Source organism: Nilaparvata lugens, chromosome 3 (assembly GCF_014356525.2).
Source record: "Nilaparvata lugens isolate BPH chromosome 3, ASM1435652v1, whole genome shotgun sequence".
Taxonomy (NCBI): Eukaryota; Metazoa; Arthropoda; class Insecta; order Hemiptera; family Delphacidae; genus Nilaparvata; species Nilaparvata lugens.
Window position 1 is genome coordinate 15827335 of NC_052506.1, and position 20530 is coordinate 15847864.

Consider the following 20530-nt stretch of genomic DNA (forward strand, 5'->3'; position numbering starts at 1 on the left):
TTTGGAATACAGGTCACAGACTTATCTAACAAGATTACAACCTGGAAATTTCCGTATTGAAAATCAAACATTCACAAATTATTGACGATTTATAAAATACATAAATCATTTAGAAGTAGGTAGCCTAGGTATAAGCTCAATAACGTCAGTTATCAACAGTACGGTAGGTTATTTAGATGTGAAACAAATAAACAATAGCCTAAGGATGAATGCTTTCCTCGGATAGGCTACAGTAAAGTGAAAAGTAAAATGGGATTTGTAGATGGGAAATAAAATGGGATTTGCAGACGCGCAAATACGGGATACACGAACGGCACGGAATGCAAGCATTTCTTATAGAGGAATTGAAAGCGCAGGTCACTTCCTGAGTTGAAATGTATAACAAACAACGTACATGAGGCAAACAGCCTCCAAAACCACGTGTTTTAAAGTGGCTCCCATTAACGAGATATTTACGTTTATAATTGTTTTTCGGTTGTTCAATTAAATTGAAGTGGTAGAAATATTTCGCCTCAAACTTGAAAAGTGCTTCTCGGTCAAAACAGAGGAACAAACGGCTGAAATGTGGATGTGGAGTCAGATTCAAGGTGATTGGGCAGCCTTGCTGCACGAAAAAAGTAGACCCGTCTTGGGCATCAGCAATCAGCATCACACAACAAAACGTCGCACGTTGTCTGCTATCAGTGGTCTCTGCTGGTCTGCTACTTTCCTGGGAAGCCGGAACCTGAGCCACCGATAATCAGGAAGCGGATACCGTAGCAGTTATTCACAAATACCGTTTTAATAAGGTTTATTGTCAAAAACAATTCCTGCTTAACAACTAGATTGGGACACAAAAAACTAACATTTTTTGTTGATTAAGCTATACCCTACTTCCCCAAACATTTGTATACTATAATAGCATAATAACTCAACAGTTGCATTCTGAGTGAATTCATTTCTGTTGAAGTGTTACCGTACTGGCTTTACACTCACATAGATTTTTGGATGTTCGATTTTTGGCCGTCCTTATGAATTCTACTAGATTAAACGGAGCTTGACAAACATATCTGTTTGAAATCATCTGTTCAATCTGATAGATTTCATAATGGCGGCAAAAAATCTATGTATATGTGTAACTGGCTTTAGGGCTTGGGCACACAGAGAGCGATCTGCGATCCCATAGGTCTATAACTATAGTTATATCCATATCTTAACTGTACATTATTATCAATAATAATAGTTTCTATGTGAGAGCATTCCGTGGTGAATTTTTCAATATTCTTCTATAGAAGATTCCCATACAATTTTACTAGCATATCCTACACACTTTATTCATCCAAGGTTGAGTGGCAGTTAGCTAGAGGTAGATCTCAGGAACATAGTCAGGATCAGTGTCGTATCCAGTGAGGGGGGGATGAATAGAACAGCCCCCCGAAATTTTATCTAATTTTTTTGTAGCCGGATCAGCAACTAATTAGCTTTTAATGTAATATTTCTTCATATTGTATAAGCCAAAAAAAATTGATAGATATATGAATGAATTTTATTTACACTTTATAATAAAAGTGATGTAATAAAAAACATATAAGGGATGAAAGAATAGCACAATGATATTTATGAGCTAGACGGTGAATGGTCTAGTGCGTAGGGACTAAGATGGCCGGAAACTACAAATATCACTTAAAAGTAAATAAATGTAGTTACCTTTCATCATCATTCTATTATATTATAAAGAAAGTCAATATAGCTTATATTTCTTCAGTTGGTTATAGCCTTTAGTCTATTTAGTTTCATGCATGAGGTTTAACGACTGGAAATAAGTAGAATCGCACCAAATATTGTACGGTAAATTTTTCAAATTTTTTCGGGGGAGAGCCCCGGATCCCCTTTTAGTGAAGGGTATGGCCCCGGTGTCGCCTCCAAAGTTAAGGTGCCTTCTACGCCGATTTTATGAGCCCCCCTCCCCCGAAATTACTTTCTGGATACTTGGAGAATCTATGAAAATGAAAACACCCGCCAATCATATAATAGTGCTCAGTGTTGAATAGGGTATACAGTTATTAAATGTTTATGCCATGTTGTAATTTTTTTATTTCCTTGTAACGAAACATAACTCTTGATGTATAGTATAGTACTTTTGATGTTTGTAGTAGTTAGAAAGATTATTCTGAGCAAGGTCTGCTGGTATATGTGTAGGAGAAAATAATTCTTGCTAGCTTGTTTTAATGAGAATTGCAATCTGTAGCTAAGTGATGCATCAGGCGTATTTTATATTTTATTGCTAGTTAGCCAATGATGGACTAATGGAGTGAAAAGTGTTTTTCGGATAGAAAATGCTGGTTTAACTTAAACAAAACGAGCAAAATCATGTACTTCCGCGCATACAGCTTCTGACCACATAAAGGTGAGGTGAGCTGGTTTCTTGTCATTCTCTAATTATAACCACTGAACTCCAGTAATCCAAGCTGTTTTGTTTCCTTATAGCAACATTAAATATGTCCATATTAAATAGAATACTATCATACCAGCACGAGACATGCTATCAAACTATTACATTCCTGAAGAAGGAAAATGAGTATAAAAACCTCATATAAACTTGATATTCATAATACTCTGTACCGGTACCGGTATCTCATAATAAATTATAATATTAATTACAGTACCTATATATGCTTATAAAGATTGATTCTCACGCCGCTCAACTTATCACCACTTGATCAAATAAAAAGTACCTACCTAATACAACTAAAATGATGGAATAACTTTTTTTTCATAATTCATCAGCACTTATCACCAGAGCTAAAAATATTTAATAAAATAGACCTCTTTAGAAATCATCTTATGAACTCTACGTGAATTTCCTCATAATTTGTATTCACTCTTATTTTTGAATAACTTTGAATGTTATTATATAATTAAATTAATTACATTCAATTTTAGTGTTTATTCTACAATTTTTCACATTTCATTGATGCTTTTATGTATCATTTTATTCATAATCAAAACTACTATTAATTTGAATTTTTCTGTGTTCTTTCAAATGCAATATTTAGGAAATAACTATAATTAAGTTATCATTTTTACATAACCTCTAGACTGTGTATTCCAAATTAAGGTTTAGAGCAGTTTTGGGCGAATGCCTGTTGTTTTTACCTGCATTGTATTTGTATATTAATAAATAAAATAATCTATTTCGTTTGGACTAGTACCAAGTTATATCTATACAAACAATTGAATAAGTTACAATACAATCAGTATTACTGTAGGGTACATACTTATCAAATAGGCTATTTGAAAAAAGATTCAATAAAAATCACTCTCTCAGCAGTATTGTTATTGTGATTGAATTGCAACTATAACAATGAATAATTCACCCCAAAATAAGTAGCCTACCTAGTCCAATCAAAATAAGTTGATCTCTGACGATGCAAAAAAATGGATACGGTACCTTTTATTTTACAGAATTTTGTATAAAAAGTAAAAATATCACGTGCATGTCGCTGGCCCAGCCACATTCGAATTTCACCAAACTATGCTAAGATTTAGTACCTATTTTATACCTCCAATAACAGATTTTCTACCTCAAGGATAACAGAGATATGAGGTCATATATTTTACATACATAGGCCAACTACATAATATATTTGAGCCCTAGCTGAGAATTCTGGGGTTTGGCTGGGGCTTCTGCGACTCTCGACCTCATCAAGAATCAAGGGAATCTAACTCATCAATTTTCATTATTGGTGTGTTTTGAGTCCCTAAATCTTTCGCCAGCTAAGAAACTCCCAGTGGAAACTAATTTGGATCATACCATAAGTTGAGTTATTAGTTTTATTTTTTAAAATGATACAGTATAGAACCAATAGGTTGCTTTGAACGTCACAAAACTTAGGACTTCGTCGTCACCGATTTGTAGACTCGTTTTTATGATATTATACAGAAACTCAACTTGAGAGAGATTCACTTCACGCTGTCAGATTTCTTTATAGATAAAATCAATGTTTTTACCTTCAACTAATGCTGAAATTTCTCACTATAGTTCATACTATCAGCATTACTTATAATATATATACATCAATGCTTTACATCCCTTAAATGCTGAAACATTGAGGTGAATCTCACTATAAGATGCGAATAATATTGCAATAAATATACAACGCCTGCCGGTGTTTGACTCGGTTGGGTTGAGATGCGGTGGAGGCCAACCGGTCTGTCTACCTGCCGCACCACACCACCCGGGACCCGAGACCCGATCAGTTCCTGTGTAGCAGGTCCCCTCTTCTCACACACAATTGGCTCTTCCACACTGATTATCAGCCACAAGCACGTCACTCTGGCAGACTGCTGACGTCAATGCTTGCCACAGTCTTTTCGAAGCATGCAGAAAATCTTCTAAAGCACAGCGCTACTTTTCACCATAATCATGTGTTCCTTTAAGCTCCACCATTATGATACTGCGAATCAAACAAGTTACTACACAAAAACAACCTATATCCATTCAATCTAGATTATAATAGGTTCCCAATCTAGTATAAAAACAGCGCATGACGTCTTATTCATAATGAGAGTGCATATTATCAATATTATTAAGAGTTTTAATCATAATAGTTCAATAAATTATTGCAGTTCACAAAATTATAGACTTATGGTGTAATTTTCAAGGGCAAATAAAGTATCAAGACTTGATAGTAATGCAAATGAATTTTCCTACAGTTACCTTAAAAAGTGACCATTCCTGCACTGATTACAGAACGCAATCACTTTTCCGCTCTAGTGCGCAAAGTATTACTTTGCATACTCTTAATACTTTGCGTATTATCTTGCAGCCATCCCAATCAGCTGTTGACATTGTTGGCGTGTATTTTGAATGCGAATTTGTTCTATCAAATTTTTTTTCTGATTTTTAAATAAATAAAAATGAGAACTCATTAAATTATACATTTTGAATATTATTAATTATTCATTATTTCAAAAAATGGTTCATTCATAAATTATTGGTTGAAAAATTATTTAGAAATCAAGATTTACTCAAAATTATTCAAATTTTCAAATTAATTGGATTAATTTAATTTTTAATTTGAATAAATTATCGATAATTAATTTCCAATTGGATTATCAAGTTTAAAATAAATTAAAGTTGTTATTAATAACAAAATTATACAGACAAACATTTGATGGATTTCAGTCATCATTTTACCCATAATCAATCACTTCTCATATTCAATGGTAACTGTAGGAAAAATTTTATGTGAATTACGTGAAATATATTCAAATACTGTATTAAAATTCACGACAAGATATCAGGTGACATTTCAAAGTGATTCTCTCACTTTGAGAGAATTCAACTGCAGCTGAATATTGATGGTAGAAGCTAACCATCAATACAATACAAAACTATGATTCTTTATATTTTATTATGATAGAAATAATAGCTTGATGAGTATATGAAGTGCGGTTAAGGCGGAACAGGAGTGAGTGGCGGTGTAGATTTCTGTTTTGATCGCTGCCACTAACCAAAAATATTTAAATGTCATCGTGTTGAACCGAAATTGAGACTCAACCGTTCTGTTCACTCCCATGGTTTACATGGAAGCATTTACAGTGCTTGTTACAAGAAGGTCATTCTTTTCGTATCCTTAAGCCCTGTCCACACTGAACAAATGTTCGGCAAACATGTCTGTTGAGGAGCTCAGGGACAAACATTTTAAAAAGTTTGGACAATCATTGTTTGTCAAACAAAAAATTACTGTTTTTCCGAAAATTTTCAGTGTTGACAGCTGTGAAACATAAAACCTGTGTTATCAGGAGACGCGTTCACACTGGCCACGGCCAAACATTGTTTGTCAAACATAATAAAATTTGCCCAAACTGTTTCAAACAAACATGTTTGTCGAACATTTTTCAGTGTAGACACGGCTTTAGTTTATCTATATTTTTTAGATGGATATCACATCAGGCAAGAGATAATAGAGCTGGACTGCACAGGTCCGGTAATATTATCTGCCGATGACGTTTTCTTCTGATTAATCAAAATAGATAACTTCAAATTTCTACCTGAAAATTATTATCTTTGAGTATGGACAAACACTACTCCACCATAGATAGTGTCTATTCTTAGATAAATTGAAAAATGTAAATGGTTTACTTTTGTTGAACTGTACAATATTGTTTATACATACTAACACAATGGATTTGATTGGAATTAGAAAAAAATACTCCGATAATATTATCACTAATCACTTTTTATTTAGATGCAAATTTAAAAATAAAATTCACGTAAAATATAGGAAACTATTAATAGATCAACTAGATGCATTACAAATTCAGATTTATTCAAATAGCTTGATTTTATCATGAAATAAATCTTTGTCTGGAGATCTTATAGAGTTGACACATTGTTAAATGCAAGGATGAAATATGAATACATAAGATATGAAATGACAACTTTTGAGAACAATATTCACATTTCATCATGAAGCTTTCAGCCCAAGCTCATCGTGCCATTACTGACTTGAAACAGTTCATGGTTCTGGCTTATCAAATGCGGAAATAAATTATTGGTTTCTTCAAATTGACACACCTTTTGAAAAACGATCATGATAATGAATCAAAATTAAAAAATATTTTATTGAAAGAGCATAAAATACAATGATGATAAATTTAATTCAAAAAAAGCTTGATTTAAAATTTAGTTAACGTAAAGTCAAATCCATTAATGAATTCTCTAATCTCTAATAAATGATAACCTAATAAAATATAAACATTAAGAAAAGCAAAACAATGAGAGAGAATGAGAGAACCATGAAACACACAAATCTGAACATTCGTCTTATATAAATATATTTTGCAACATCAATAGAATTATCTTATAAGTAATATTCCGTAGTATTAATATACAAATTTAGACATTTTCAAGTAGATTAAAAAATATGAATCTTCAAGATATTTCTTCAATAGTAGATCAACTAATTTACAAATAAGTCATACTGATTTGATCAAGTAACTGCGCCTTCACCAAACATAGACAGCTATCAGGATAAATACATGCACAGGGACTGTTTAATGATTATCAAGAAGGGTAACAACTAATGCCAATAATTAAAAACTTCTACATTCTCATTCCAAAAGATAGTTATACAAAATTGAATAAAAAAATAAGTTGTAATTGAAGCAGTCATTTGAAATGCCCAAAATAAATAAACCTACGGATGAAATTGTTGTGCGTCGTGCTTTAAACAAGACATTTTCCATAATTTGATTAATTGACTAGTGACAATAAATAACATTGAATGTTTATTGCCATACAAAAACAATTATACCAAAAATATTGAGGAAACAAAGAATGATTGAACTATAAAAAAAAATTAAAAATATAGTTGTTTTGATGTCTGTACTATAAAACAAGATAATCAACTTTGGCATCATTGTTACAAGTCTTCTAGATTCTAGATGTAAGGGTTTGTAGAATTCCTGGCCTGCAATATTGATGTCTAGTCGGAAAATTGACAAGGATCACAAAACTGATTTTTATATAATGAAGAAAGCAATCACTAAATTAAATTAATAACTTCAGTCACATCCGTGATTTTTTCAACTTGGCTTCGAATATTCTTCCTGTGAAAAAATTATCATTGGAGGAATAATTTAGGGCCAGTTATTGGGTCATCCAATAGGATAATAAGGATTCAATAAATTTCAAGTTTTTAGATGATTCATTTTGTAAATGATCCGATTAGAGAACTCTGTATACAAGACATTAATTTATAGATATATACACGTTTTTAAACATTGATTTTTTTGCTTTAGTTTTCTCGATCTTGATTGGTAACATTATATGAATAATGCTGTAACGCAAATAACGTCAGATTATCACAAATCAGAAGCTAACAATACGGAATGGGACCATAATTCGAGTTGGAGATTGTTTTTGTTATCACATGTGATCAATTAGAGTTGAGTCTAGTCACTGCGGTACCAGTGGCGACATGCCTACGGTCACTCCGACGCCAGGGCTGGTTTCCAGGTTCTTGAGCAGCTGGGCCAACCAGTGCTTCGTCGATTTGTCCTCCTGAAGGCAGGCGGCGAACGTAGCATCTCGCAACTGATCCGGTAGGCACTGGCGAAGTGCTTCCCTAGCTCTGCAACATTTCAACAATTAATTTTAAACTGTTCAATTCAGTTTTGTCTGATAAACCTTTATTTGGTTTACTTAAATTAAAGTTATTTAAAAGTTATTTCTTGTTTAAAAGTATTTTTACAAAATTGAACTTAAACCGTGAGGGGGGGATGAAAGGAATTTTTTATAGAAGAAAATTTTTTTATTGTACCTTTTATTTCAGGGTGAATTAATTTTTTCAAATAATTGATTAATTAAGTATTTCAGAGAGTGCAGCTTTCGCAGTAAAACTCCTTCAAGGTGACCAATAACATAGTGGTAGAATTTGGCGTTAATCGAAGTTAAGAATTTCTCTAATTCGCATCTCTAAATAATTGTATCATGTGTGGTCAATGAATAAGTAGTTTAATAGAACAGAAACTCGAATAGTTTTACTTTCCTTGCCCTATTGCCATAGGTAAGGAAAGTATTGCTTTCCGAAAAAAATTAAGGTATCCCAATTTCTAAATTTCTATACGTTTCAAGGTCCCCTGGGTCCAAAAAAGTGGGTTTTGGGTATTGGTCTGTATGTATGTATGTGTGTGTGTGTGTGTGGTGGTGTGTGTGTGTGTGTGTGTGTGTGGTGTGTGTGTGTGTGTGTGTGGTGGTGTGTGTGTGTGTGTGTGTGTGTGTGTGTGTGTGTGGTGTGTGTGTGTGTGTGTGTGTGTGTTGTGTGTGTGTGTGTGTGTTGTGTGTGTGTGTGGTGTGTGTGTGTGTGTGTGTGTGTGTGTGTGTGTGTGTGTGGTGTGTGTGTGTGTGTGTGTGTGTGTGGTGTGTGTGTGTGTGTGTGTGTGTGTGTGTGTGTGTGTGTGGTGTGTGTGTGTGTGTGTGTGTGTGTGTTGTGTGTGTGTGTGGTGTGTGTGTGTGTGTGTGTGTGGTGTGTGTGTCTCATATCTGTAAAAATTTCAGGAGCACTGCACAATCTATGCAAAGTTTGATTTTAGATTCTCAATTATCAGGCTTTAGATACAATTTAAACAAAAAATTTCAAGTGGAAAAGATTGAGCATAAAAATCTCTACAATTAATGTTCAGTAGCATTTTCACCTAAAATTGAAAATAAGCTCTAAATTCGAGAAAAAAGATTATTCAATTGCAAACTGTTGGCAACTGTTGATTCTATTAAATCATTCACTATGAAGAGATAGCAGACTTCGTATGTCTGCAGCGCTATTGTCCTATCACCAGCTGGCTCAGATCTTAGAAAAGTAGACCTGAGATGCGCGGGAACACTAGCGTCAGTTGATCAATTTTCATAACGGCAAGGAAAGTTGTGTGAGTGCACCACACCAGATTTTTTTATTTATTTTCTGCTTTTCTACAAAGTCAATTGTAAGTCTCAATTTTCAATTTGTTGGTCACTATGAATTTGACAAGAAATATGTATTTTTAATGAGGTGTATTTAATAATTTTATAAGGGTAATGTGACACCAAGTTTGACATGACAGGAACGACACAATTGGAATAAAAATGCACTGCGCGTATACAAAATGTCCGGCTTTGTCTGGCATGATATGGTCTTACCTACTCAAATGCTGAAGACTTCCCACTCAGGGGACATTTTAACCATTCGTATCCGGCTTGGTTAGACATCACCCCAAGATTTCTTGCAACGATTTGATAAAAAGAATATCTCTATTCGTTGGCATGCTTTCAAGAAAAAGGAATATAATCCATCCTAATATACAGTATGGGGGCAATCAACCCGCAATGACAAAGTATAATAAAAGAATATATGGAAATGGGTTTATAGTGGTATTTATCAACAAATTGAAATTTTTATGAAAGCAGAAAAATCGTCATTTTTACAATTTGACTTTGGCAAGATTTAAAAGTACTTTACAAGAGCAATGGTGTGACGCCTGGCATATAAGTGTAAACATAACCTATTTTTGGACAATTTCTATCTAAATTTGGTGAGGAACAGTTTTGGGCTTCAAGTCTGTTGTTCCTTTCCCAATCATTCATAATTGAGGCGGTATACGGAAAAAGGGCACATAGAGCAAAATTGTGTTTTGAGAAAATCTTATTCAAGTTTTTAGTTTGGATGGATCAATGTACTTTATGATTGAATTAAACATTCTATTAGTACCAAATCAAAATTCATCATATTGATCTCATGTTGATCAATAATGATACATGATTACATTTCTAATTTATTCCAATAAATATGTTTGAAAAGTTGCTTGCATGTGCCCTTTATCCAAAGACAAATTTATTTTGTACAAATTCGGGTTTGATCAACTTCAAAACACATGTTATTCAATGCTAAATGCTGTATTTCTCTTAAATTAAAAGGTTATATACATATAAAAGAGTTTTCAATCATTTTATTAAAATATGTATGTTGAAAAAATCAATATTGAAATATGCATAGGTATTCCTAGCATAGGTTTGAAATTCACAGTATTGAAGCTTTCAGAGAAAAGCAAAGAACGATCTTGTTGAAATATGCATAGGTATTCCTAGCATAGGTTTGAAATTCACAGCAAAGAACGATATTTATAATAACATATTTCATGATAGTGAGCGTATTTGACTTTGATGAAGATTTTGACAGAAACATAGGGAGAAATAGTCTCACTGACCACCAAATCCCTCCTTTACACAACTGTTTATAAACAGTTGAACCAACACATCAGTTTTCAAGATTTTTGTTTGAGATTTTCAGGTTATATGCAGAACAAGATGACCGATCTAATAAACCAATCTCCGGAAAAATGGCATAAGTTCTGTGTCCTTTTTCCGTATACCGCCTCAATTGAGAATGATATTGTATGTATCAATGTATAAATGAATGTTATCTAAACAATAAAATAAATGCTCCTACATTATCCATTCTACATCCTCTATTCTTATACTACAGTACCAAATTTTCATAGTTATTTATGTTTGTGAATTGTTAGCCTTGAAAGCAGTATATTCCTGTCTAGAACTGGAATATTTTGTGTTTTGTGAAAGATAAAAATACGAATTTACATTGAGCAATTCACTTTTATTTGGGCATTGTTTAAAAATGCACAAACAGCAAACTATGTTGCTTCTATAGATCGGGAGTTGAATGTCAGCAACTTGCTTGTATTGCATGCTACCATTGTCCGATTACGGTCATCCGAATTCGTACCACCGACCGAACTATTCAGACCTGAGCGAACTACTTATAGTGAGAAAAAAGAGATTGCCGTTGTTTTCCTTCCTGAGCTAATAAAGTAGAATAAATAAAAATAAAGTAATTAAATCAGTAAGCCAATTCCACAAGAGAAAACGCTGCAGCTGAGTCTGACCATACTCACAAGACTATATACTTTTAGTAAATAAATAAACTAACACAGAGTAGACATAGATGTTGAAGTGATTCAATCTTGCAGACCTCTTGGCTACTTCCTGAGTTCAAACGATTCATCGAAAGGTACATTAAGAGAGCAACACAGTATTGTTTGAGTCTTTTTTGTGTCTGAGATGAATAATTCATCACATGGTACGATGAATATCAACTTACCTGGGGTTGTCGGACAGACGCAGGTAGCATCGTACAACATGTTTGAGCAAGCGAGCCGAAGGATCTTTCGCCAAAGACAGCACCATTTTACCCTGAGAACAACATCAAATGAATCAATCATCGGTTGGGTGATTATTTATAGCTTAGTGAATTCAATTTGAATCAAGAATGGTTTATAATCATGATATGACTATGTACATTCATGACTTGATTCATGTACATTAGTACTTGATACTTGAATAGGACATGTGAAAATAGAATATGATAACCAGAAGAATGTCTTGTATCTACTTAGACCAGAGGAATTTGGAGAAATTAATTTTCATTGTCTGATGTATTCAGCATCATTTTTTAAATTTTCAAGCCCAAAAATTTGAGTATAAATAACTAGTTATATTTACAATACAGAAAACACTATACTTTTACAATTAGAAGAAGGTCGTTCCAACTACATCTTTAGAATAGAATATATTTATTAGCCTCAATAGTAACGAGTGTTTCGAAAAGGACGCACATCGAAGTTTGAGGGAATATATTTTCTGCATAGGGAATATTTTGTTCCCCCAAACAACAGTTGGCACTACCGTACTCATTGTTGAACCGGCATGCACAATTTTACATTTACTAGTGCTTGTTAGTATTCATATTTTGTAATCTGTAGTGTCTGTGTATGTTCAACTATGGTTTTTTATAGTTGGTTTGTTCATTACTAGTGGAGGAAGCCATTTTGAACATTTATTGTGAAGTTTTAAAAGTAAATTGAATATAATGAAGGTAATAATTTCATACAGCATAACTTATAATTACTTTAATAACTTGATGTAATAAATTCACATTCTCAAACTTCCATGTGCGTCCTTTTTGAAACACACGTTACATCACACAATTTGACATATAGGCCATCTTAAGCTGGCCACTAACGATAGTACATGCTGCACATACACAGTCGACTCGCATTGTTGTGTTATCACTGCTGTTATCAGCAAGAGGCTTCTAACATGAAATAGTCAACAAGTAACAATAAATAAACCACTAGAAAATCACAAATTATAAAGGTAGAAAAATAATTCAATCTCAATTAGAGCAGCGAAGAAAAAATAAATCACAAAAAATGGAGATACAAAAACCTAATCTCAAAAAAATTGCTCGAAGCGTTTTGCTGTTATCACAGCTGTGATGACACCACAATGTAAGTCGACTGTGTATGTGCATGCATGTTATACCGTTAGTGGCCAGCCTAAGTAGAGACGTTCTGAATTGTGATGTAATAGAACTTCAGAATAAAAAAGAATTACCAGAATCATTGCAACATGAGAGAATCGATCGTAGGTTTGACATATGTAGGAGAGCCCACTGTCATCTAGGAGAATCTTCTGCAGGATGAAAGTAGCTACTGTCTTACTGAGTTCAGATCCTGATTCCATTATTCGTAAACACAGAGGTATTATCTCAGTAGTCAACAAGAACGTTATCACTTCTTGCTCGTCAGTCTGCAAGTGAAACATCTGATGAGTACAAAATCTGATAGAACATACAAATTTGTTATGAAACTTGAATGCATAAACAACTCACAAATATCAATTTTTTTGTTTAATGATTTATTGTTGCACTGCTTCTCAAGTGTTTCTTGAATCTTCAAGTACAAAGAAAGAAGAGTTATTATGAAACTTGAATGCATCTACCACTCACAAATATCTATTTTTTTCAAAATGATTTATTGTTGCACTGCTTCTCAAGTGTTTCTTGAAACTGGAATCTTCAAGTTTTCTTGAATCAAGTAGATGTTGAACATGTTTGACTTTTGCATCCAACTTCATTCTTGAAGGTACAATCCAACCTACAAATAAGACAATGGGAAAAACCAAAAATCAGTCAATGTAGAATGTATAAAAACAACCAGATAAAAAAAATGCTGATAAAGAAGAAAACTTTGAGATTAATTAGATTTTTCTCTTCATAATTATATACTTTTGAGGTTATGTAAACTTAAATTCAAGTAAACTTGAAAAATATGAACGCTTCCAATATCTTTACAATATCATAATTACCCTTGAAGTAATCAAGTAAACGAATGAAGACGCTGCATAAGCAAGGTAAGTTTGAGTATTATAAGACAAGTCCTAATAAAGTAGGTTTATTCATTTATTAATCAATCACAACTATATTTTATTATCATAATAGATAATACTCAATTACTTACTTCTTACATACTTACTTACTCCTTGGCTCTAAAACCCATTGAGGGTCTTCATAATACCAATGATAATAATAACAATGACTAACGGGTAATAATAACAATGAAAGGGTAGATAATAACAATGACTAACCTTCACAAGGGCTCCAATCACACCCAAACTGGTCAAACGCAGATATTCGAATGGCCGAGTTTTGCTCACAGTGTGCAGAAATGGATAGAGGAATAAGGGAATATGAGCTTGCAGGAAAAATGACCTGCAACAACATAAAACATGTCAAATTGAAAAATATATAAAAAGCGATCAAAATATTTTCTGATTGGAATTATAGTATATGTGCAAAATAAAGACGATTGAGCATGATTCTCAATTTTGATAATTTTTCAATTATAAATAGTTGCTGCAATCAAGAATATTTGAAATAATTCCAATAAGTCTATGAAAAATCTCAGATATTTCCAATTCAATAACTGTATGTGATATCTATTGTACAGCAAGGAAACCACATCAATGAATAAGTTAAAATTATTTGTAAAAATGTTAGTATAAATTTACGACTGCATTTATGTAGTGAAACTTGACAAACAGAATATTCACATCAGCCATTAACCGTACATTCATGTTGAGATGCATGTGTGATGTGTAAATTACAAAGCTTTTACGTGTCTGACTTGTATCGGAATATGTGAATAGGGCTTAATTTCTCACGGCAATTTGTAAAATTGGTAATCTAAAAAAATGTGCTTCAACGGTGTTTTGATACGATGGGAGCTCAACGTTTTTGTTCAGAGCGAATAGAATAGAATAATGAAAAAAAAACCAATAGGCAACATGGAGCAAAATGAAACCATCAACTACATGAGCTGAACCACCGAACACAATCTTGCTTTGTATTTCTAATCTATTAGAAGATAAATTATGGATTAATTGAAAGATAAATTATGAATAAAACAAGTTCTGATGATAATATTTATATACTTTACTGATTATTTTCATTCATAATCAACTTGAAAGCCAATAATTATCAATTTTCTAACATTTCGAATCGTAAACCAAAAACAAAACTAAAACGTTTGAAAATATTGAGATTTCACTCAAATTTCGCCCCGAAATAAAAAAAAACTATTTTGAACTGTTTTAACCTGAATGTGGGAGAAAAATAGTAGAAGAATCTGTTTGTCCTCACAATACTTTCAATGATTCAATGTTCATTCTATTTGATGTTACGGTTCAAGTTGGTTATGGAAACTCATCAATAGAAGCATTTTTCTTCAAGTTATTCATTCATTCCGTAACTGTGAAATACCAATAAGAGTTAGAAATCTAAGTAGGCTACCCTTTTGAAATTGTCAATCACGACACGTTTCGCCTATATAATGTCATTATCATTTTCTAATTTTTATTCATATTTAAGTGTAGCCCTAAAGAAAAAAAATACTGTGTAATACTATATGCTATTAAAAGGACCTAATCTGTTACTGGCATGATTTTCACTAGTTTATCTCATGTTAAAAATATGGAGGAAGCTATTACAAATAGCAACGTTGAAGCAGAGCTGTTATATCCGCTTAAACAAAGATATGAATATGTTTCATAATAGAGAAAAGATAGCATACGAAGATATCCCATGATATAGCGAGTTTATGTTCAAAAATGTCATCGTATGTTCAATCCGATAGTCCACATAGTTTCTTATTGCAAAGCTATGTGATGCAAGTAGTCTCTCATATTATGTCGTTCATGCACTCTTAGTCTGGCCACTAACAGGTAGAACATTCATGATAAACCTGCATGTCAAGTTTACATAAACACATACACATGTTCATTATCAGCGAGAGACTTCTAACATAAAATAAACAATAAATAAACCACTGGAAAATAACAAATTATAATGATAGGAAAATAATGTAACCTCAAACAGATCAGCAAATTAAAAATAAACAAAAAAAATGAGATACTAAAAATTGACATCAACAAATTTTGTTCGAAGCGTTTCGTGGTGATCACAGCTATGATGAGACAACAATGTAAGAAGACTGTGCATGGCATGTATGTTCTACCGTAGAGAAACAATAGTGTAAGTAGATATCCCATGGTTAAGGGCGTTTATGTCGCAACTTTTACTGTTATCTCATGCCGATATTTCACGTAGTTCTTTTCCGTGAAGCTGTGTGACGCTGGTAGTCTCTCATATTGTGCCGTTCATACACTCTCACCCGTCCAAAACCGTAAAATTCGACAGTAATCGGCTTGAGTTAACAGTAAAAGTTACGACATAAACGCCCTATACCATGGGATATCTACTTACGCTATTGTTTCTCAATGGTTCTACCGTTTGTGGCCAGCCTTACCCGTCCAAGACAATAGTAATCAACAATAGTCGAGCAAGTAATCGACTCGAACAAACGGTGAAATTTGGAACACAAATACCTTACTCCATGGGATATCTTTTTACGCTTTTCTGTATTATTAAGTATTAATAATCTGTTTGAACAAACAGTGAAATTTGGAACACAAATGCCCCATACCATGGGATATCTTCTTATGCTATCTTTTCTCTAAGGTTAATGTGAACTGTCTTAGGTTAAGTGTTAATGTGAGCTAACCTGGTATCAGGATGGGAGGCGACACATTGGAGCAGGGCGAGTGCGTTGCACACCCTGTTCGACTGATGAGCAGTAAGTGTGGGCGGATTAATCGCCGGGTAGATATTGATGATCTCCTGCAGCAGAGCCACTATTGTTCCGAACGAGTTCCATAGCATCGGAGCCAAGTCCGAAACCACTTCTCTCTTCTTGCTACAACAATCACAACACACAACAAATCATTGCAAACCCATTCATACAAGTCTTTTTTTGCTTGTATATGTTTTTCTAGTACATTGGTGTTGTACCTTTAGAAGTTGAATTAATAAATAAATGAAGAAACTAAAAAAAAAATACAAACCCAATGATAAATAATGTTTATTCTTACAATAGTGAAATATATACTGAAATATGTTTAGCCTTATTATATAGAATCAGATTTATCCTTATATTCTCTTTGTGTTATTGGATGGATTAAAAAAATGGTTCTATAAAAAAAACTATATAATAAGTGATTCTATATAACAAAACTTCTACGTAGCCGAGTATAAGTAAATGAAAAAGTCAAACCTTAGTTCAAGAAGAGCATTCTCTCGTGTCTCTGGGTTGGAGAGCTCAATTATCCACTCGTAAATCTTTTCCTTGTCAACAGCCTGTTGTTGTTGCTGCTGGATAATAGATGGACTCTGGTGAGTACTCATAGTAGAATAGGCTAGAAAATAGGAAGGAAACACATTAAAACACACGAATTAAAAATTGCAAAGTCACTGATTTCTAGGAATGCCTAGTTATTGATCTATACATTGAAAATTATAAAATGAATTTATTTGATTCGACTAAACCATTTTTGCATTTCTATCAAAATAATCAAGAGACATTTCGAAACACCGACAAAGTAAGATTCCGTCAATGGGAGACTAAGCCCCCGTGCATGCAAGCGATCAACTCAGTTGGTGAGGGATGTAAGACAAGCGTTTACTAAATTACTCAAACAAGTTACCTTTAACGTGCGGGGGTATCAATTTCTCTTCTTTTTTTGTGTAGTTGAGATAAATCTCTGATAGAGTTTATCAGAGATTGACAATGGTGTCATAACCAAAACCGGTCTTTCTAAGTATCAATAAATCTGTGTTTTTTGTCAATTTCTTAGTCTTTTTCATTTAGTATCTATTTCTATCAGCTGCTCAACAACTGAAAATCGCGCTTAAGCTGGAGACCATGGATAGTTGGGTCCACGTCAAAAAGGATGTATTCTTGGACGTACTGTACCAGAAAATATTTAGGTACCTGACAATTTATTATTCAACTTACAGTAAATTATTGTTATTGAGTCAGTTCTAATGTACGGTACCTATTTTCAGTAATAAAATTATTATCGATGAAACTATCAAATCACACATTTGTTCAGAACCTAATGCCTATCCACACTCTCACCAAGACGCTGACCAGCAACCAGCAAACACAACCAGCTTGTCCATGTTGGGTCTTGCTATCCACACTTCTATGTGACCGTTTGTGGATCAAAGCGTGATTCAGATTAAAGTGTGGTTGCAGGATGCAAAGGCTACTCGAATTGGCTTTCCTGGTCGTCTCTTCTCGTCTCGACAAAAATCGGAGCGGAGGCTAATGAAGGCAAACGCTGACAAAGCAGCCATCCACAATCTAGCATTTGTCCTCATTTGAACGCCCTTGGCGAAAGTGTGGATGCATAAACATAAAAGGTTCTTTGTGTGATTACTTATGTTTCAATAAAAAAATTGTAGGTTAGATTTTTGCTTTTAAATTTCAATATGTGGGTATTACTATTTTATAAATAAAAACATAAAGTAATTATTGAATAATGTTGCTTCATTGTCAATAGATAATAGAGACACCAGATACGAAACTCCTCCCTTGTTATTTTTTTTTAGTTAGCAAAAGGTAAATATGTTGTATTTTAAACTCAAGTAGTTTTAGCCGTCAATAGTGCCGCTGCAACAAAACCATACAATTGGGATTTATTGAGTAATTGAGTTTAGGTTATATCACTTAACAGAAGTTATTTTTTGAATAACAAGTTGTATTTCAACGTTAAAATGAGTTTTCGAGAATTACATTATAATTCTTCAATATAGCCTATTCTTTTTTAATTATTCTTCATATCTATAAATGTGTAATAAGTACCGTAACTGAATAGCTGAAAAGAAACTAACCTGGTATTACAAATTCATTGACCTCATGTTCACAATATTATGAAAAACATATTCATATTTAGTAACTTTAAACATTATTTTAGGTATAAAAGAGGATTGACAATCAATGACAATATAAATCATGGGTTATCTTGTTTATCAGAGTTATTTCATTCCGGCATAACCATTAACAAGCTGATTTGTAAATTAAAAATATCGAGACAAATGAAGATTGCATTAAAGATACAAAATTACGGAAAATAAAATTAATAAAATAGAAAGCAAAATAATAAAAAATATTATGGTATAAATAATCAAAAAGCAGTGACTACATTGCTTACCTCAACTTGATAGGTTAACTTATAGTGTAGATTTTATACAAGTTAAAAATGCATTATAATCAATAGCGAGATCAAATTGTAAGCGTTTGAAATAGAAAATAAAAAAGATTTACATTTAATGACCGTGGGCACTTTTACTACAAACCGAAAATAAACAGAATTAAATTTCACTTGGATTGCAGGATGCAGGCTGACTTGGGCTGTTTCGTTCAGTCTTGATGACAATGCGCCACACTCTCGCCAAGTTACTTGCGAACACTTTACTGTACTGCCGCTTCCACACACTTGCCAAATGCAGACAAATTAATAACGATGAGCGCGAAATTATTGTGGATGGCTTTAAAGAGGCAGCGCTCGCCTTCACTTTACCAGCAATAGCGTTAATGCCTTAATACCTTCTGCTTCATCCATCACCCACACTTGTGGGATCGATGGCGTCAAAAAACTCAAAACATGTAATTGAACACAACATGCCGTAATCGTTCAGACAGCAGCGAACAAGTGAACGCATTCAGTAAGAATTCATATTATCACCCATGAATTCATTCACACTGTAATATGTCTTGTCACACAGCAGCTTCCAGACAGTTATTGAAGGCGGCCTCATCCAACTACTTCACACCATTGAGCAGCTTAAGGGAGCGCAACGCATAATGACAGTCTTCAACCTCTACATTTTCAGGTCTGCCATTGCAGCTTTTCGGGGACTTGTTGCCTTGCCTACCAGAGGTGACTTTCATTGGCATGACACCAGGAACAGGCACAGGTGAACCTCCCTTACTGTATAAAAAATAGATTGGGGAGGAGTCAAAGCAGCTTGGCCTACCAGCCGGTGAGGATCCTCAACAAGCTGCCCATTTCCGCCAGAGGTTTGCCTGAGTCGGTCTTGAGGAGGAGACTGAAGAAGATCCTGCATGAAAATCCCTTTTACTCCTTAAGGGAATTTTTTGAATGTGATACGGCAACTGTAAGTAGCTACTTCTTGCAATAGCGCATTCACCTGCTGCTTGGTTGTATTTTTTGTGTTTCTTTTTTACTTTCTGTAACATTTTCATGTTCTGACTGTCCATCTAAGGACTTGTTTTTATTATTATCTTGATGTGTTCCCTTATGGACATGCCCTGGTGGCATGTCTGTGCTATGAACAAAAACCATTATTATTTTTTTTATTATTATTAGCTTGTTGAATAATTTCAGGGTAGAAATCCTATAACTGGCCTGTGATCAGTGGAGGCATCTCCTGGGAACATCCAATTGTGTTGTGGTGGTGGATGTCACCACAGCTAAAATAAGCTGCATACTCTTGACCTAAACCAAGCACATGAGAATGTAATGGCTGATGACCATCAGTACACCAAGGCAAGCTAATATGGACTTACAGTGGGCAAGATGGTCACTGCCTGTTATGATTCTTACAGCCCTCTTCTTCACCCTCAGGACATCAGCAGCCCCTGCCGAATGACCCCACAGGAGCAATCCATAGATGACATGGCAATGGAAGAGAGCGTGATACATCATAACCAGATACCTCTCCATCACTGGGCTCCTCATCATCTTGAGCAGCAGGAAGCAAATGTGATTGAGTCAGCTGGTTACCTGCTG

At 33.9% G+C, this 20530-nt stretch overlaps 1 protein-coding gene across 1 annotated transcript; it reads right to left on the reverse strand.

The window, feature by feature from the left end:
- Nucleotides 1-6205: 6205 nt before the first annotated feature.
- On the reverse strand, nt 6206-19219 carry LOC111054866 (CCR4-NOT transcription complex subunit 9). Its single transcript, XM_022341983.2, has 7 exons — nt 18929-19219; nt 16987-17128; nt 16438-16629; nt 13964-14087; nt 12932-13126; nt 11637-11728; nt 6206-8120 (listed from the first exon to the last, which is right to left on the reverse strand). Exons 2-7 carry the CDS (start codon nt 17115-17117, stop codon nt 7946-7948), a joined length of 909 nt encoding a protein of 302 aa, XP_022197675.1. The 5' UTR covers nt 17118-17128; nt 18929-19219; the 3' UTR covers nt 6206-7945.
- Between the last annotated feature and the right edge of the window lie 1311 nt (nt 19220-20530).